At 42.8% G+C, this 18,425-nt stretch overlaps 1 protein-coding gene across 5 annotated transcripts in view; it reads right to left on the reverse strand.

Annotated features, from left to right (window-relative positions):
* Positions 1-18,425, reverse strand: part of B3GNTL1 (UDP-GlcNAc:betaGal beta-1,3-N-acetylglucosaminyltransferase like 1) — a 106,060-nt gene that overhangs the window by 2,491 nt on the left and 85,144 nt on the right. For all 5 annotated transcript variants that reach the window (XM_038156790.1, XM_038156788.1, XM_038156791.1 and 2 more), the window contains 4 exons: positions 11,663-11,798; positions 3,884-3,952; positions 2,607-2,681; positions 123-209 (listed from right to left, as the gene is read on the reverse strand). In XM_038156790.1, coding sequence (XP_038012718.1) covers positions 129-209; positions 2,607-2,681; positions 3,884-3,952; positions 11,663-11,798 — 361 coding nt within the window. In that variant the 3' untranslated portion in view covers positions 123-128. The remainder of the gene's footprint in view (positions 1-122; positions 210-2,606; positions 2,682-3,883; positions 3,953-11,662; positions 11,799-18,425) is intronic.

Below are 18,425 nucleotides of genomic sequence, written 5' to 3' on the forward strand. Positions count from 1 at the left end.
CTTACAAAGGGGTTACCCAGCCCAAAGATTAAATTAACAAAGCACAAATGACTAAAATGTTCTAAACCCCTGCAGAATCTGGTTTTCCTGCAGCCAGACACACTTGAGTAGCACTGCCTCACCTTGCTTTAGTTAAAGTGATAGTAATCCATCCCTTCCTTCAGGTTCAGCGTGGCCAGGTTTGTTTCAAAGGCTCCACCTGTCAAGTCCTGCAAGGGAAGAAGAAAATGAGCTCAAACTCATTTCAGGCTGTCGCAGGTTTGGGTTACTGATTCTTTAGGCCACAGGAGAAAGTCCCATTTGCAGAGCTAAACAAATAAACCAAGGCTCAGGAAAGCTTCTACTCCAAAATTCAGGGTATTTTAAAATTTCAGTGTTCAAATCAGTGTGGGGGGATATCAGACAGCTCCTCCCTCTGCAGTGCTGCTCTGGAGCACACAAAGGCTGCTCTGGTGTTTGCCAGCTCAGACATTGGCAGAAAATGGACCAAGGCAGTGAGCTGACAAAACAAGTGGTTTGGGTGGATTCTGAGCACTGATTAGGCTGTCTGATAAAACAAGCAGATGAAGTATTCTGCAGAGTTAAAGGTGTTTCCTTTTGAGCCCCAGTCAAGTTATCAGGACAGGAACTGGCTACATTTGGTCCTCGAGCAACCTCAGTGATGTCATTAAGAAAACAGGGCAACTTCAGCATTCCTGAGCACTTCCTGCAATCCTTCATTACTGATCTTAAGGAATGTCACCAAAAAAAACCCCCAAAAATGAATGTTTGTGTGGTTGGCCCAGAACAGCAAGAGTGAAGTTTTAACTGTGAATGTTTAGGATGGGAAGTGAAAGAGAATCCCACTGAAACTGGAACTGAAGGAGTTGGAAAAAAAATAACCTGCTTTATAGAGGAGTTCAAAAAAATACATAAGAGACCAGATGCTAAATTAAGTGGGAGAGTTAAAGACAAATCTTTCATTCCCAGAGCACAGGAAAGGCCAGGCAGGGCTGTACAATAAGAGATTTAACTACAAATTTTCTGAAAACTTTATACAATCAAACTACTTTTAATTGCTGTGACAGAAAAATAAAAATCCCTTTCATTTGCAGCCGTTGGAATCCAAGCCAAGGCAGGGCACAAAGCAGCATTTCTGAGCATTTTGCTTTTACCTCCAAGCAAGAGCAAACAGGAGCACAAACCCTTGGGTGGAGTGGCCCTGACCAGCTAAAGCCACACGTGCATTCTCTTCAGCAAAAACACACACAGGGAGCAGAATTCCAGCTCCTGCTGTCTGTGGAGCCATTATAAAATGAGCCAAGATCAGAGGATGCCTGCTTCTTCCAGGAGGATTTGCTCTGGTACCAAAGCCATGCCAGTGCTCACAAGGGAGGAACTGCCTGAAAAAATAAATGAGCCAGTGCTGCTCCGAGTGCATGGCCAAGAGAGTCACTTCTGTAAACAGCCCACTTAATAAACACATCTAATCTCCAAAATCACCCTCTGAGAGCTGCAAAGGAACAGGCAGGTTTTGTCTGTACAAAAGGAAAAATAATCCCCTACCTTGAACAGCAAAATAAAAGCCAGTAAAAGCCCCTTAAAGCACAACTTCCTTCTTCAGAAAATGGTGATGAACTTAGGTTGGTAAAGAATAAGCAAGCAGAAAATGCTCAGTGGCCATGAGGGGAAAAATAGACTGAAATCCCAGCTGAAGTCAGAGAGCAGAGTTTGCAGACAAGATGTTGTATAATAGTCTCATTGTCAGGGCTTCACAGCTTAAATGTGCTTTAGAACAGGTTGCACAGATGTTTTGTCTGGGGACTTCCACCCCCTGTTATATGCAGTATGAAAAATTAAATTAGTTGTAATAGCACTTGCTGATCCAAGAGTTTATCAAGCAGGAGTACAGGATAATGCCCCAAGGCACTCTCAGTCTGGCTTTACAACCCCAAGTTAGGAGCCCGTGAGGCTGGGAGTGCCAAGTTAAAAGCAGGCTGCACCAGAGGAGAGGAGATCCAGCTGATCCACCCCTGAAGAGATCCAGCACAGCCTTAGGATGTCAGTGCTGTGTGGAGCTGCAGGTTTGAGTTGCTGTCAGAAGGGTTTTTATTGGTTTTTACCACTGCAATGTAGCTGCTCTTTTAAAGCTTCTGTGTTATAACAGCAGAACAACTGCTGGTTATCATCTAATTATATTATCAGGGCAATTAAACCAGTGGAAATAAGTTACCACAGTCAGATACAGAAGATGCTTCAGAACTGGCAGGGCCAAACAAAATGGCTTTCAAGGTCTGATTTAAAAACAAAGCCTTTGCCATGCATGGGGCTGCAAATTCTTGGCCCAAAAGAGGCTGAGTGCATGTGCTCACTGGGGTGTATTTGGTACTGGGCAAGGAAGTACAACAGACCCAGCTCCTTCACAGAAGCTGTCCCTTTTCTTATTCCTAATTTTACACAGTACTGCTGATTTAAATCCCAAAATACCCCGCACAATCAGTTGGATTTAAAAAGCCATTCAACAGTAGAGCAAAAGCTTCTGGGGAAAGGCACTTACAGTGAATAGAAACTCATCTTCCTGAGGAGCAAATGCTGCTCCTGCAGGTGACACCAAAGGTGGCACTCACCAGCTTCACACAGATCACCAAGGGCGGGGTGGCGTCCCTGAAGTGACACACAGGAATTCTTGGTTTTGGTCTCTCCTGCAGGAGGAAGGGGTACAGAAGCACTCAGGTTACTTGCTAGCTTGGTTTTAGGAGCTGCTAAACTCTAAAAGGGGGAAAAAATGTGTTGAGCTGTGATGCTGAAGAGACCTTGCTCATTCTCTGCCTGTGTTTCAGTGCAGTTGTGTGAAATGACACCAAATATGAATTTGGAGCTCTCTGCTGCTCAGAGGAGCAGCTCTCACTGCTCCACTGCTTCCTCCTCACCTCCAAGTTCTACTTCCAGCCCTTTCCCAAACAATTCCCTCTTTGATCTGATGGCAATGTGTGCAGCTTCAGTGGCTTGTCCCATAACAGACTGTTCCTCTTTTTTTGGTTCATTTTTTGCCATTTTAGTGAACTGCATCCACTCCCGTGCCCTCAGACAGCATCAGAACAGGCACCAGAGCAGAGACAGAGGAGGATCTCTCCCTCCTGCTGTTAAAGTGCTAAAGCTCAACCAGGGCTTCACCACAGAGCCAAGCTGCAGGATTTTCTAAGGATTCACAACAGCTGCAGTACAATCTTCTTTACAGCTGATCTGAGAAAATGGGCTTGTTTCAGGAAGACCAATGCCCAGGATCTGTGTCAGTCATACTGACTATTACTGAGCTGCTGGGCAGTGAGTCCTCAGCATTCCAGGCTGAAATGCTGATCCCAATGCTGATCCCAATTGCTTCCATGCAGCTCAGAGCACTCAGTGTTTTCCCAGAATGGAATTGTACAGCTACTCCAGGCTAAGCACAGGCTGTACCTGAGGAGGGGCCCTCCTGTTCCTCCTTCCCTCAGTCTCACTCCCATCAGATGCAAGGATTTGGCAAACTCAGGGTAATTTGATTCACAAGTTAACTTGTTGGAAAACTTTTAATTTTGAGGGTTCCTTCCCATTATCCACCATAAACCAAATTCTGCTCCCATTTAGAAGACACACCTGTCAGTGAAGACTGTTTTACCCCATCATCAGGGACCTTTCAGAATAAGTATTTTTGTCTTTCTGAACTGACTTCACTGAGTGTGAAGCTGACAGTCCTGGCTCCAGTTTGCATTCCAGTGTCCATTCCCAGCCCTCCAATCTTCTGTCACAGCCTCTCTACTAAAATGAGCTGCTACACAACATACAAGATCAGTGACAAATTCCTTCATCACATTCCTCAGGACACTTCTAGATCACAATAAAGAAAGCAAGAGTGCTTATAACTCACCTCAGATTCCTCATAAGTGTAGAATCCTTTTGTTATTTTCTTCTCATCGACATCACAAAATGCAGTTACCTGGAAAACAGAAGCAGAATGTTTCAGTAGCCCCATTTCACCTGTAATGTATCTGTGAGCAGAGCTGCAGGCATGGGGGTGGACACAGGAGAAGGGCAAAGCCCCCTGGGCCTCCTTTGGAGCTCAGACCCTGATTAAATCCTTTCTGGGTGTATCTCAAGGAGTGGAGAAAATTCTGCAGTTGTCTATGTGCACATTCTGATCGAAGTCACTGACTGCATGAGGGAATGCCACCAACCCCATCCTCAGAATAAACTCAACCCAGAGACCAGTTTCCTCATTTTGGCACTTCCACTAAAACCCAGGATGAGATGCAATAAAAGCCTCTCCCTTCCTGTCCACCCCAAGCGTGGGATGTACCCCCAGCCACCAAGGGCCCGCTGCTCTGGGTGCTCTGCAGCACCAGCCTCAATTCCAGGGCACAGCACCCAGCAAATCTGGGAATTCCTATGGTTATGGACTTGAATTTCAACTGAAAAGCTCAGCAGATGTGATGCTTAAACACAAATAATTACTGCTTCACTTTGCTTATTCTTACTGGAGTTATGAAAGCATTATCTGCAGCCCTAGGTGCCAGATATTTCAGATGGGTTTTTATTTGCATTCCTCATAAATATGCAGGCAGAATGAATGCCTGCCATCTAAAATACACAGTGGCCTTATTTTTGAGCCATTAGGTTGCCAGGAACATTTTGGAAGACTTTTTAAAATAAGCATGGCTGTGTTTTCCTCTGACTTCCATTGGATCTGCTCGTATTATCTACACGGAGCTCTTATGCTGAAGCAGAGCAGTTGAGATAGTTAAGGTCATACAGAAATCAATTATTCTGGTGAAAGCTGGAGAGCAGCTTTCATATCTTTTTAATTGCTGCATTAAAAATTGATTAACAACACTTACTGCTGAGAAAATCTGAAAAGCCAAACAGCTGTTTATTAATTTATTAAGTTAGAGAAGGCTGAAAAGGCTGGCTGGCTTTCCGTGTCTAAAATCTCTCTCACACATTTTCTTCCTGTGATTAAGATGGTTTTCTTTTACCTAAAGTGACCTCATTCTGTTTGTGTAGAGGGTTTTTCTAATACCATAATATCACTTCCTTCATTAAACATCAGTGGCAAGAGAATGCAAACAAAAGTATCAAGGGACTGCAAATAAGGCTGCAAAGCACCAGTGTTCAAAGCAACGAGGGAAATGAGGGGATAAACTCATTTATTCCCTCATTGGAACCCCTTAGAGGGACACAGGGAGACCTGCAGAAGACAAAACAAGCACCAAAGGAAGAAAAGAACATTAAGGAAACATGGAATTTCCACTCTGGGGCTGTGTGAGTGAGGAACCACCTCAGGGGCACACCCAGAATTTGCTTTGGGATTGCACGAAGGACATGAACCCTGTGTCAGCATTGGAATGGGAATAGAGGGGAAGGAGGGAATTCAGGAAGGTGCTGGAGATTGTACAAGGTGTTTGTGGCTGGTGCAGCTGGGTTAGATTGACACACACAAGCAGCTCCTTCACAGATTAATCCACTTTACATCCCTGGCCCTATTTCCATGCCCACTGCAATGCTTTGGGGCATCTGGGAAATCAGATGGTGTGGATGTGTACACAGACACAGATATAGAAATATGTGTGTACATGAAGGGAACCAGCAGAAGTCACTGTGGGAAGAGCTGTTCCCTGGCTGTATTCTCTTCATTCTGTGCTAACCACCTTCAAAATTCTCCAATATTCAGCAAATCTCAGTTCTACCACTTGTGTTTTACTGTGCTGGAAGCTGTGATCATAGTAAACAATATTTAGCAAGATATGCCTTCAATGTCAACCCAACAGAGTTGTAGGAACTAAGTCCAGTATGCTGATTTACTGTCCAATAAATGAAGCTATTTTTGGAGCTGCTTATGCTCTTCTAGATAATAAAAACCAAAATAAACCACCAAAACTTATGACACAAGGTGAAGTGAAGTTCTATTTACACTTCTCTGTCAGTACCTGAGAATTCAGCTGCAAGATCTGTGCTGGAAAGTCTCAGTGTTCACCCCCAGTGTGTTATAACCCCGTTAACAGAAACCCCTGAGTGGTGCCTGGACTTCTCAGCATGAATTTCCTCCTTATATCCAATCTCAATCTCTGTCAGTTTAAAACCTTTCTCCTTGTCCTGTCACGGCATCCCCTTGTAAACAGCCTTTCTCCAAAGACACTTCTTGTATCACTAAATTGCCATTAATTCACAGAATCACAGAATTTCTAGGTTGGAAGAGACCTTTAAGATCATCCAGTCCAACCCATGTTCCAACACCTCAACTAGATCATGGCACCCAGTGCCACATCCAGGCTTTTTTTAAACACATCCAGGGATGGTGACTCCACCACCTCCCTGGGCAGATGATTCCAGTGTTTGACCACTCTTGCTGTGAAAAACTTCCTCCTTAATTCCAGCCTGGATCTCCCTTGGTGCAGCTTGAGACTGTGTGCTCTTGTTCTGTCTGTTGTTGCCAACCCTCTCTCACTCCATCACTCCAGTTTCTGGGTGTAGAAAACTCTGCTCTCTTCCACAGTGACTCCCCAGCCCCCAGAACACCCCCACACCAACCCCCCAGTGGAAAAAAGAACACAGGTGAGTCTGTGACAAATTTCCCTCGGAAGATGGAAAGAGCTCAAACCCTTTTTGGTATCTCTGAGGTATTTCCCTGTATCATTCCCAATGGGCTCAGGCAGCTTAGACCTGGTATTTACAGTTGTATAAAACAGGTCAGACTTGAATGGGTGATTTTTCTGCAGCCTGCACACCATGTGGGTGGCCAAAATGTACGGCAACTATTTTTCTGACACACACTATTTATTCTCCAATTAAAGCAAAGCTATGTTTGGAGTCTAAATACAGGACTTAGGCACAGTTGTTTATCCTATAAGGAGAAGTCAGGGCATCAGGCTTATGGGAGTTATTTACTTTATACACTATCAGGATAAACCCAGAGACACCTATTTATTTTCCTGCATTAATGGCCTTCTTTCTTGTAGCTTTTATGAAGAACATCTATCCACACATGAACTCCTGTCTCCCTGTGAGAAACCATGAATTATAAAGCCATAAAGGAGTCTCAATTTGCTTTTTTTCCCCCTCTCCTTTTAGTAAAATTACTCTTTGGCAATACCTCTGACAGTATGACACCACTGAGTCCTCAGATCACACTTCAGTGATACTGAAATATATGAATTATTACATGTTTTTGTTTTAAACATGTATGAAAATCTGCACAATCTACAAAAATTCCAAAGGAAAGAACACTGCCAATTCTCTCCGCTCAAAACTGGAGGAGACAGTTGGGTATCTGCTAGAGGCAAGCTAAGGAACTACTGAAAGTCATTTTTATAAATATGGATTGCAACTTCCACTAACAGTGGTGTAAGGGGAAAAGGAGAAATCACCTTCCCCCTCCTAAGAGAAAGTTTACATAGCTCAAAAGATAAGATACTGACTCAGAAACAACCTCTGCTAGGGGAAGAGGCGTTTGAGGAAGATAAAAGCCCTTTTCTGGCTGGCTCTTCCTAATAAACACTGGGGCTCTGCAGGGCCAGGCTGGGGCTAGCAGACCTCCCTGGGGAGAGGAGATTAAGGGGCAGCAGATCCTCCTCCAGGGCACAGCAGGGAAGTCACAGAAGGAGCAGCGGTGCCAGAAGGGTGCCTTGGGGTGCAGCTGGGACTACCTGCCTGTGTGAGCTCTGCTGTGATTGCACAACAATTTAATTGTTTGTTTCCTGTGTGACTGGCTGGGTACTGCAGACAGTGTTTCCTCACACTTCCCATTCCTCTCAGATTTCATAATGGAAAAACTGAAAATTTCATCAGCTTAAATGATGTCCTTTTATGGTGAATGATCTTCACAGGATTTTATTCCCCCATCTTGTTTTCACCTGTGGTGTGTAACAGCCATTTACAGAAAGCAACAACCTGAAACCAGCACATTCTCAGGTCTGGAAGGACATGAGAGGCAAGTTCCACATGGGAGAGTGAGTGACTGAGTAGAACCTGACAGAAAACTGGAAAACCCTTCCAATAAATGGTCACCTGCACACTGTGACTTCTCTCTCCTCCTAACATCAGCTGGTGTCCTCAGAGTCACCTCCAAAGAGACAACCTGCAAACCCTGCAAAATCCTACTGAGCAGATCTTCCCCGCTGCCTTCCCTCCCCACCTCATGCAATCCCCCATCTGTTTTAAACTTCTAGTGAACCCTGTTAATTCCTCTATTTATAATTCTTTCATTGAAGCTTGTAGAAAGCCTCAGGAGCATGTTAATATACATCTGTGCAAAAGCAAAATCCATTTTGGCCATTCGTGTCAAAACAAAGTAACTGAAAGCATTACAATGTGAGTTCAAATAGATACAGCTACTGAAAAAACAGGCCAAGAGACACACGGGGCATGAACAGCTTCTGCCATGCCATGGAACCAGCAAGCACCAGCCACAATCTGACTGATTTTCCATGCCAGGAGCTGCTTTTATTTCACCTCTTTAGCACTACAGCCAGGACAGAAGCTGTGGGTATCTTTAAATCCCAAGAATGCAATTCATTATTCCATTTAGACACCATTCCACTGAAAACAGCAGCAGCTTCCCCTTTTTGCACATATCCACAACAAAATCAGTGGAGAATTTTAACACCAGAATCCAACATGCAAAACCAGCTGCTAAACACTGGATATAAAACATTTCCCTTGTTATGTACAACACACCCCTGCCTTCAGAGGTGTGGGACCTCACTGCCAGAGACTCATCCCTGCAGAGGAAATCTGAGGCATGCCAGGCACCTTTTGGGTGTGCACAGCTCCGTGCTGACAAAACAGAGCCTGCAAAAAGCACTTCCTCCCACACGGGAAGAACAGGGAGTTTTCCTGGCCAAGAAGCATTCACTACAGTCCAAAATGAAGCCTTGATTTACCCCATGTCACTTGAGGGTGTTTTATACCTGGATTTAACTGAAACTTTCAAATTTCAACTCTCTCCTTGTTCTGGAGGCTTTTAACTTGCTTTCACATTGCCATCCCACTCTCGAGGTGGGTGGAACATTCTGCCCTGTATTCCTGTTTCTTTGCTTTCCGTGTCCCCACTCCAGGCTCTGAGAGTGCCACTCACACACTTTCAGAATGGTTAAAATGCTGCAAAACTGGAACATTTCTTGGCTGTGGGGGTGAGCTGAAGGACCAGAGCTGTACCACAAGGTTTGGTGATGCTGCTCTTGGGAAAAGGCAGAGGGAACCCAATGGATGATTTGAAACGGTCGACGAGCCAGGAAAAAGGGCCTTCAAAAGACTTCTTCTGTTTGCCACCAGCAGACAGGGTTGTCACAGAGGAATGGCATGGCCTGGCTGTGTACAAGCACTGTTTCCAGCCCACTAATGAGCTGATGCTTATTTGGTCCTTTCCCCTGCCTTTCCATGAGCCACTGGAACTCTATTTTCAGCCATCGGAAATGACACAAAATGGTAATGCTCAAGTTCTCCTTTTAGCTGAAGCCTGATGGACAATAAAAGAGCAGACAAGACAGCTCAGAAACCCTCCAGGCACACGGAGCATCCCAAAAACATTTGGTTTCCATCTTCAGCTGCAGATTATAGACACAACGGATGTGTTTTAAACAAAAAAAGGCCTGTTTGACTTCATTCTTGCAGAAATGCTAATACTGAACCACTGTCAGCAGTGTGAATCAAGAAGGGGACAGCCAGGAAGCAGAATTTCCCTAAGAATACTGAGATCATGGTAATTAATTCATAAAAAAAACCTACTAGAGGAATAATTTTTTTTCGTGCGTTGCTGTTTAGCAAAAATACTGAGCCTTGGAGCTTGGCCTGACTCCTTTGGAGACAAAGCATCATTTTAATATTCAGCATGCAGATGGCTGAGGGAAAAGGGAGAATTGCTGAGGTGCCCTTTTCTCTTTTAACATAACCACAGCTCACATTCACACTGTTTCCCAAACAAACTAAAGTAATAATTTGTTAGTGAGTATGAACATAGACAGACTGCTGCTTCCTGGAATTGCCTGAATTTTGTTTTCTAAGAAACAATGCTCTTTGGCACAGGGCAGAGCTGGGCTTTTCAGCATCCCACAACGACCCCGTCAGCAGAAGAAATGCAATTGCTTTGTTTACCAGGTTCTAAAAATACTAGAAACATTCTTTTTTCTTTTTTTTTCTTGAAAAAGATGTTTTCTTACACACCCTGACAGTTCAAAGTATTTAATTCTCTTCCTGAGGATTTAGTCGAGTCCAGGTTTGTTTCAAAATTCCAAAATAATACAAGCTGTGTGTAGCACACTTTTTTTTGAGGGGGGTTATTTTTTATCCTAGGAGTGTGTGTCCCAAATTTTCTTTGGGCAGGTACTTGGTGCCAATTGAGAAAACAACCCTGCAGTGACTCCACAGTGCAGCCAGGACATCTGATGAAATTCTGCATCTCAATAAAAGTATGCAGACAAACAAAGCATAGGTGAAATCTCAGGAGCCTAAAGTGACTTAAAGTATAAAACCAACTAACACTTAATTTAGACAGCTATATTCTGTCTCAATTTAATTTTAATTTGCTTTATACTTTTATAGATTTTTATAAATAGAAATAAAAATAACTGTCATTATGACTATTATATATAATCATTAAATAATATATAGAATATAACGGTCATAATAAATCAATAAATTAAAAATATTTTTTAATGGACAGGCCTGTCCTCTCTGAATGAAGCAACTGATTCATTTAATATCTTTTCATCCAGATCACCCACTGCCACGTGATGGCACTGACTGAGGGATGGCACTGGAATGGCACTGGAATATCAAGCAGGAAATTCAGTTCACTTTTTGCTTTGTACATTTACTATTTGAGAGTCTCCCATGCCTATTCAGTAATTCTAACTGTGTGTATACAAATGTCTTCTATTTTTTTTATATGTGTGTGGTCTGAGGGCCACAACATTAATCAGGTTTTTATATGTCTTTGTCATTTTGTCTTCCCATCCATATTCTTAAGAAAAGAAAAACACATGCAGCAATGAAATGAATGTTCTGTGGCTCTTTATAAGAAACAGCCATTTGACATTAGCCCTAAAGCCTTTATCTAACACAAAGTTATTGCACACAAGAAAATGCTATAAAAATAAGGTATTTAGACTCTTGGACAAATCTATCCTGAGAAATATCTGCCACTGCCAAATACCAGCACTTTCAGCTGACTGTGGATGGGACAGTCACGTTCAGCCCACACCAAACCCTTTTTTTGGCAATCAATCCCTTTCTAAAGGGAGTCACAGCCACCAGGGATGTGTCCAGTACCCACTTTGGAACTGGGCAAATATTATACAGGTATGGATGACCCTGGACAAGGCAGTTCAGCACCACACCACCCAAATGAAGAGCTGCTCTGCTCACCCCGAGTACCTGCCTACTCCAGCTGGGTCTCACCTACCTCTGCGCTTAGCAGGAACACGGTGCATTTCTTGCTCTCCCTGCCCACCCGAAGCTCTAAATAAAATACCATGGCATTTTAAAACAAGAAATGCATCACACAGAATATTGGGAATTGCCCCAGTTCGTATTAATTATGAACTAGTGCTTTGGGACAGAATATCTTATGAGACTTTTGCTGGGTTAGATTAGCAGCATCACGGGGGCATATGAAGAAGAAGAGGGTTTGTACAAATGTCACTTTCCAGCTCACCTTTTTCTGATTAGCTGGTGACAAGCTTCTGTAGAGCTTCTTGCCTTGTTTGCCAGCATTCCAAATGGTGAATGATGTCCAGGAGCTCAGGACTCTGTCCTCAAGAAACCTGACTCGGTGATTCCAGATGGTTCCCCTGGAGAGTTGGAAAAAGGGCAGATTTTGACCTCTAAAACTTTTAGCATTATTATAGAGCTATGTGCACATGTACACTCTCACCTACAGGTAAACCTGACCAAAGGGATTCATATAATACAAAAAAAAAAAAACCAAAACAAATCACATCAGAACATTAGACTGGAAATTTCTGAGGGAAACATAGAAAAGAAATTCTGTGGAAGTTCTGAGACAAAAACCATTTGGATAGACAGGAAGCAGTAGCGAAACAATTTGTATTTTCAAGAACCCTCCCAGATCACAAGAATATGAAAAGCTGCAGCTGTGGTAATAAAATTCAACCCTCCCCACACCTGTGCTCACCTATGAACTGCCCTAGAGCCCTGCAGTGACACAGGCAAAGCATCTCCTAAAGCCAAGCTGAGCCCCTCCTGTTCCATCTGCCCGTGGGCTCGTTCTCCTTGCCTGATGTGAGGTTGGAATCTCACAGATTTAGAAGCCCAGACCCCCAGCAGCACAGCATACATGCATTTACAGCGTGGATTTGGCTCAAGTCTCCATGCCCTGGGTCAGTCAAAGCTCTGGGTCACTGACACCTCCAGCAACAATCACTGTCCCACACAAACCACCTCACACACCCTTCCCACCGACCAAGCTGCACGCACACATTTCAGACCAAATGAGATTTTTTTTACAGATTTAACTGTAAAAGCTCCCAAGTACTATTTGGCAATGACACAAATGTGGTTATCCCTTTATTTGAAGGCAACTTTCATAAGAACCTGCATTTGTAGGAACAAAAAGCAGGGGGATCTTTTTTTTTCTTCTAAAAAGGAGCATGCCTCATAGAACTTTTTAAAACATAGTGTAGGAAAAAAAGCAAGCTGGCAGATGTCTGTGTGCAATTACACCTTGAAGTCTTCATTTTTTGGGATAACTTCCACAAGAGAATTGAGCCCAGTGGTTGAGGTAAACAAGGGTGACACTAATACCAAATGACAAATCCCACAGCTCTGGAACCATTCCCAGCAAGGAACCATCCAACAGCCTCAGATACTGAAGAGCTGCTGACATCTTCAACACGTTCAAGACAGGTTCTCAGAAAGAGAAAACAATGTCAAGGAAAGCAGTTTGTTCATGGTCCATTTCTCCCAACTGGCAAATCCACTTGGACAACTATAGGGAGGTTTTTTTGAGTGTGTGTGTTCCACCCTATAATGTAATATTTAAGACTACAACATTTATCATGGATTAAAGAAAACTGCCTGCTCTTAAAAACATCTGCTTTATTTCCAGCATTCATTTAATATTCATTAACTAGGAACCCACCTCAGACTTACTAAACCGTTTCCTAGAGAGAATAAATTGATTTCCTCAATTTGACAAATGAAGCTTTCTAACATACATCTCTTGAACGAGGCACCTTGAGCTGTAACTTTTTTTGCCAGGAAATTCTGATGAAGCCCTCGTGGTGTCTCCTTATTTAAGGCAATCTTCAAGTGGAGTTTTCCATTGTCTTATTTGCATCATTCCTTCCCTGCCCCGGTTATGCTCTGAAGACCACACAACCCTCACAGGACCCAGTGACCCCGCTTCACTTCAGCACAGCCAGATCCTGCTCAGCACTTCATCACTGATCCTGCTGGAATAACCTGGAAAAGATCTCGTGCACAAATAAAATTTCCTCACAGTTCCAAGGACGATGGCTCTGCACCAGCATTTCAACTAATGGGGAAAAAGAAAATTTTGGTTTTGATCAAAAATCTCTTCTAATGCAACCACAAGATGCATTCCTGCTGCAAAGCTTAAACTGCTGCTGGCACCCTTTGACACTTGCTTTTTTCCATGTTCATGAGAGCATAGTGCAGTCCCAGGAGGAAAGTTTAAGGAACAAAATATGAAGGTCAAGTATTTTTCCAGGATCACTTTACTAGACATTTTAGAGCTTCTGCATGCTTCTAAAAAGGAAGGTTATGGCTTTGCACATAAATGGAAAGCTTTTAAAAGTGATTTTCCTTTGAAATGTGACTTCAGAAGGATAACACCATATTACATTCCAAAGGAACTTCAGGATCTGTTCTGTTGGCTTGAGTGGCACTAGCAAGTTTCTTTTCCACTTGAGTTTACAACATTAAGGAAACTAAAGTAAAAAACCAGACAGCCTTACAAGGCATGAAAAGAACTTGTAACTAACTTCTAGATACAGTGCAAACACTGCAATCTACCTCCAGGCTTATAAAAGATGCTTTTATTTTCATGGAGATGGAGGTCCCAGCACAGCAGTATTGGTTCTTCCAGACAGTTTGTGGTTGCTGTCCAGGCCATGAGAGCCTCAGTGCACTACTGAGGTAAAATTCAATCAGACCAAATCTCAGAGTTGTTAATCACCCATGAAAATTTCAGACTGAAGGAGATTTACTGACTTATCTCACCTATCAATGTTATCCTGGAAAAGCAAGAGGGGAAAGCTTGTAAGAGAACTGCACTCTGAAATGAAAGGGTATGAAAGGTATTAAACTCCAAATTGACTGGGTTGTTGTTCAACCACAAGAATATTGTCAGATAGCTTCATTTAACATCAATAAAAAGCTTCTTAAATATGTACTGTGGGTTGTAAAAACAAAGCCAATGTACCCAGCAGCTGGGGTTTTGTGCTTGCATCACTACAAGGCATTCTCATGACAATGCCCACAGAAAAGCATTTGAAGCTCACACCTCCATGCTGTGTGTTTCCAATGAAAAAATTAAGTTCTATCAAACACTTTGAAGTCTTGAGTTAACCCTGAAATACTTTTAACAGCGCAAGCTGAGATACCAGACAAACAAAAAGTGAGGGGAGAATTTGGGACTGAGCTTTAGAGTGACACTCGCAGGCTTCATCTTTGTGAGAACTCACTCTGCACAAACAATCCCACAGGCTGAGGCAAAAGGAGCTTACAGGTGTCAAAGGAGAGAGTTTCGGTTATTCCCTTCAGGTTTCCGGTTCACCTAAGTTGCCACTTTTTTTTTTTTTTTTTTTTTTGATGTTTCCAGAAGAGATAACTGGGATTCCTGCCTCGAGGGATAAGGGAATGCCATTTTCCCATCCTTCACCAGCCAGTGCAGGTGCAGCAGACAGGAGCTGCAGCAACGTGCAAAGGGTAATTAAAGAAAATGCCTGAAACGATCCAGAAGTTGTACAAACCCCTACTCAGAGATGATTCTCACAGCTATTTTCAGATTATGCATTATTACATATTCACAGCCACCAGCAAAACCTAGGAGGTATTATTACTGTGCATCACTCCAAATCAAGACAGCTTTTCCTAACATTTCACAAAAGATTAGAGTAAGCAATTTGCAGCAGCCCTCAGTACAACCAGTACCATGTCCAAGCCTGTATTCAGTTCACAAGATTTTCCTCAGCCAGAAGGTGGGACAAAATTCTTCTCAATGTACAAATTGCTCCCATATCCTAATGCTCTTTCTTGATCCTAAATCTTGAAACACACTATTTCCCCCATTCCTTTCATTTTGTTGTCTCAACTTTGTAAAAGAAATGGTAGGAGCATTTCCACTTGAAATGTCATTCTTGAGGCTTACATAATTCTCCTAAGATCTCACTTGCCCTGGCCCCTCAATGCTCATCAGTTATGGAGCCTGGGAGGAAGAAGAGGAGCCAAAATCCTGCAGGAGTGAAACGAGGGTATTCATGCAGAGGGTGAGAATGACTACACCGTGTGTTCCTCAGCCCCAAGTAGTTATTACCAGACCATCCACCCAAGTAATGCAACAATGGAGCTCTGTTAAAAATGTGTGGTGACCTACTGACTGAATACAGGAGTCAAGAAACATCTGCTCTACTCCTATTTTGAAATGAAAGATAATGTGACAATAAAAGCTACATGATTTAATGCCTGAGCTCAGTCAAACCTCGCCATATTGTTGCACTGCCTTTCCCCTCCTTCCCCCAGTGAGGCCACATAAGTGAATCCACAGAGCAAAGACAGATGTACAAGTACTTGAGCAATGCAGAAATCCAAGCCCAATATCCTGAGCAGTACTGGAATTTTCGGCATGGATTGCCATCCACAGAAATACTATAGATCCATAAATCTGACCTTTTCTGCCTGTGCTGGCCCTGCGCAGTGCTCAGGTAACACCAGGCAGGAAGAGGAGCTGCCCAAGTGAGCATCCTCTTCCAGGGCCTTTTTATTGATGGCAGGGTAAGAGAGTTCTGGATGAGAGGTGCACCTCACCTGATCGATAAACCAGAGCTGCACAAACAGAGAACTCCAAAATCACAGAGAGAGCTGAAAATGCAGATCCCTTACAGCCAGTGTTGCATGCAGAATTCAAGGCCCTTACCATCCACAGGAAATTCAGAAATAAATCCTGTTTGAACCTTGGCCATAGTGGTGAATAAACTGATTTTTTTGCCGTTGTTGTTCTGTTGAACTTCATGTGAACTTATTAATTGCTGGACTATATCGTCCCACTGAGTTACTACATTTACACTGTTAATAGGTTCTATTAATGTCTGAGTTCATCTTCAGGTCACGGGTCATTAGCTGAGGCATGGTTTGCATTGTGGCCTATTTTTCATGAAAGGCTTATTAAGAGAGACAGAGACTATCAATGTTAATGGCATTTACTTTTCAAGAATCTAATGAGGTCATTAGTTTCCATGTTTAATTGAAGTGCCAAATGCAAGCATGGAAGATAAAAATGCAGTTGACCTCATCTTAATTTCAGCTCTACAGGAGTATGTTATTCCTCTCTCCTGCCTATTTTTGGCTGTGTGTGTTTGTGCAGGAAATGAAGGAGGCATTCCTGTGCTCACCACAGATCCAAGACCTGGCCTCAGAGCACCTCTGAAACAGCCAAATGTGTGTTTCACACTAAGGCCTGTTCCTCTTCGCTCAGATGACACTGGAAGCTTCCAGTGCCTGAAACCAGATGTTTTCAATAGATTATGTAATTCTGCTTATTTCTGCAGAGCAGTATCATACTTGTTCTGAGCACAGGGGATCTGAAATTACTGAAGGTACACTTCATCTTTTCCGTGTAAGAGGGAATTGCTCAGATCTCAGACAAAAGGTACAAAGCTTCTTTTCCACATGCATTAAATTTGTCTTGACTAAAAACTTGTAAACTGCTCCAAGGATTAGCTGCATGCCCCAACCACCTGTCTTCATGAGCTGCACTACCTAAAGACAAGTGCAATTTTTTATTGCTCACCTCACTCCAAGCTCACTTTCATCTCGCAGTGAGGTATTGTTGTATACACAGTTCCTTTCTCTCCCCTTTGGCAAGATAAAAATCTATGAATTTTAACATGCTTTTATTATACATTAGGCTTTCTTACTCCAGTATTCCTCACTCTAAAGCCAGCTCTGCTATGGTCTCACATCAATTTCATGTGGCTGTGCAGCACTGAGTACACACAACCCTAGGGTACAACACCAAATAAAGTGATTTAGATCCAAGAGATATGAAAAGTGGGATTTTGTGTTGTGAATTCCTAGCTGAAGAGAAGTTTCTCAAAATCCAGCAGGTATCCATCACAGACTTTGGACGAAATGACAATGAGAACATTCATATTTCTGCATGCACCTAATGAAATCTAAATACAGACACTGAACTTCATGCAGATCCTGTCACACACCCAAAACATTTAATAATGCAGACTGATGCCTCCAGGGTAAGGGAGAATGCAAATAAGATTTAGTTTCCTGCTTCACAGATATTCTCAACTCCAGATATGTGTTCCAGAAGGATACTAATCATAGGAAATGACCTAAAGCACATGAGTGTTTACAATTATACGTACTGACTAAAAAAATAAAAGAACCAAATGTCACTTGCCAAGCAGTTTTACACATATTTTAGGAAGTCTGAAAATGCAGCGAGGCTTCTTTCCCCCTTGAAAGACACCCACATAAACTGAAACCATCACAGGCTGTGAGTGAGCGTTGTCTTTGCTGGAAATAATGAATGATGCACCTTTGCATAAAAATGTCCTGCTATGGTTTTTGAGACTGAAACCAGGCCTATAGTTACATGCCAATTGCTCTTGTTTGATGACCCCATCAAAGATCGAAGGAGGTCCCTGCATATAGTGCTTAAAAAAAAATCAACTTTCCTACAAACATCATTTTGAACTGAAGAGAAGATATTAATTTGGCTGGTGAGTTACTACTTCCAAATCCAGGTCTAGGCTAACTCGAAATGTAAAGATGACCAGGGCCAATGGCAAAAGGCAAAACACCACAGAAAACTGCTCAACAAAACACACCATATAAAGAAAAAGGCTTCTAGAAAAGCCAGAACATGCATTAAATAAGGTGGAATGACCAAGAGGCAAATTAGGCAAGACCCAATTTAGATTATAAACTTAAAGCTTCGTGATGAGTCCAATAATCTCTTTTTGCTCAACGTGCACTTCGGTCTCCAGACACAAACACTGGGCAACCCTTCAGAGCTTGGGCAACAAACAAGGGAAGGAGCCAGGACAAGGAGCTGTTGCACAACCTCATGTTTGGAAAGGCACACCAAATATCATCCCCAGTAGTACCAGCAGGAAGCCAAGAGGAAGAGCAGCTCTCCTGATTTCTTAGAATGAGACAAGAAAGGCGCCAATTTGGACAGGCACCCTGCACATCTG

This window comes from Motacilla alba, chromosome 18, assembly GCF_015832195.1.
Source record: "Motacilla alba alba isolate MOTALB_02 chromosome 18, Motacilla_alba_V1.0_pri, whole genome shotgun sequence".
NCBI classification, from domain to species: domain Eukaryota; kingdom Metazoa; phylum Chordata; class Aves; order Passeriformes; family Motacillidae; genus Motacilla; species Motacilla alba.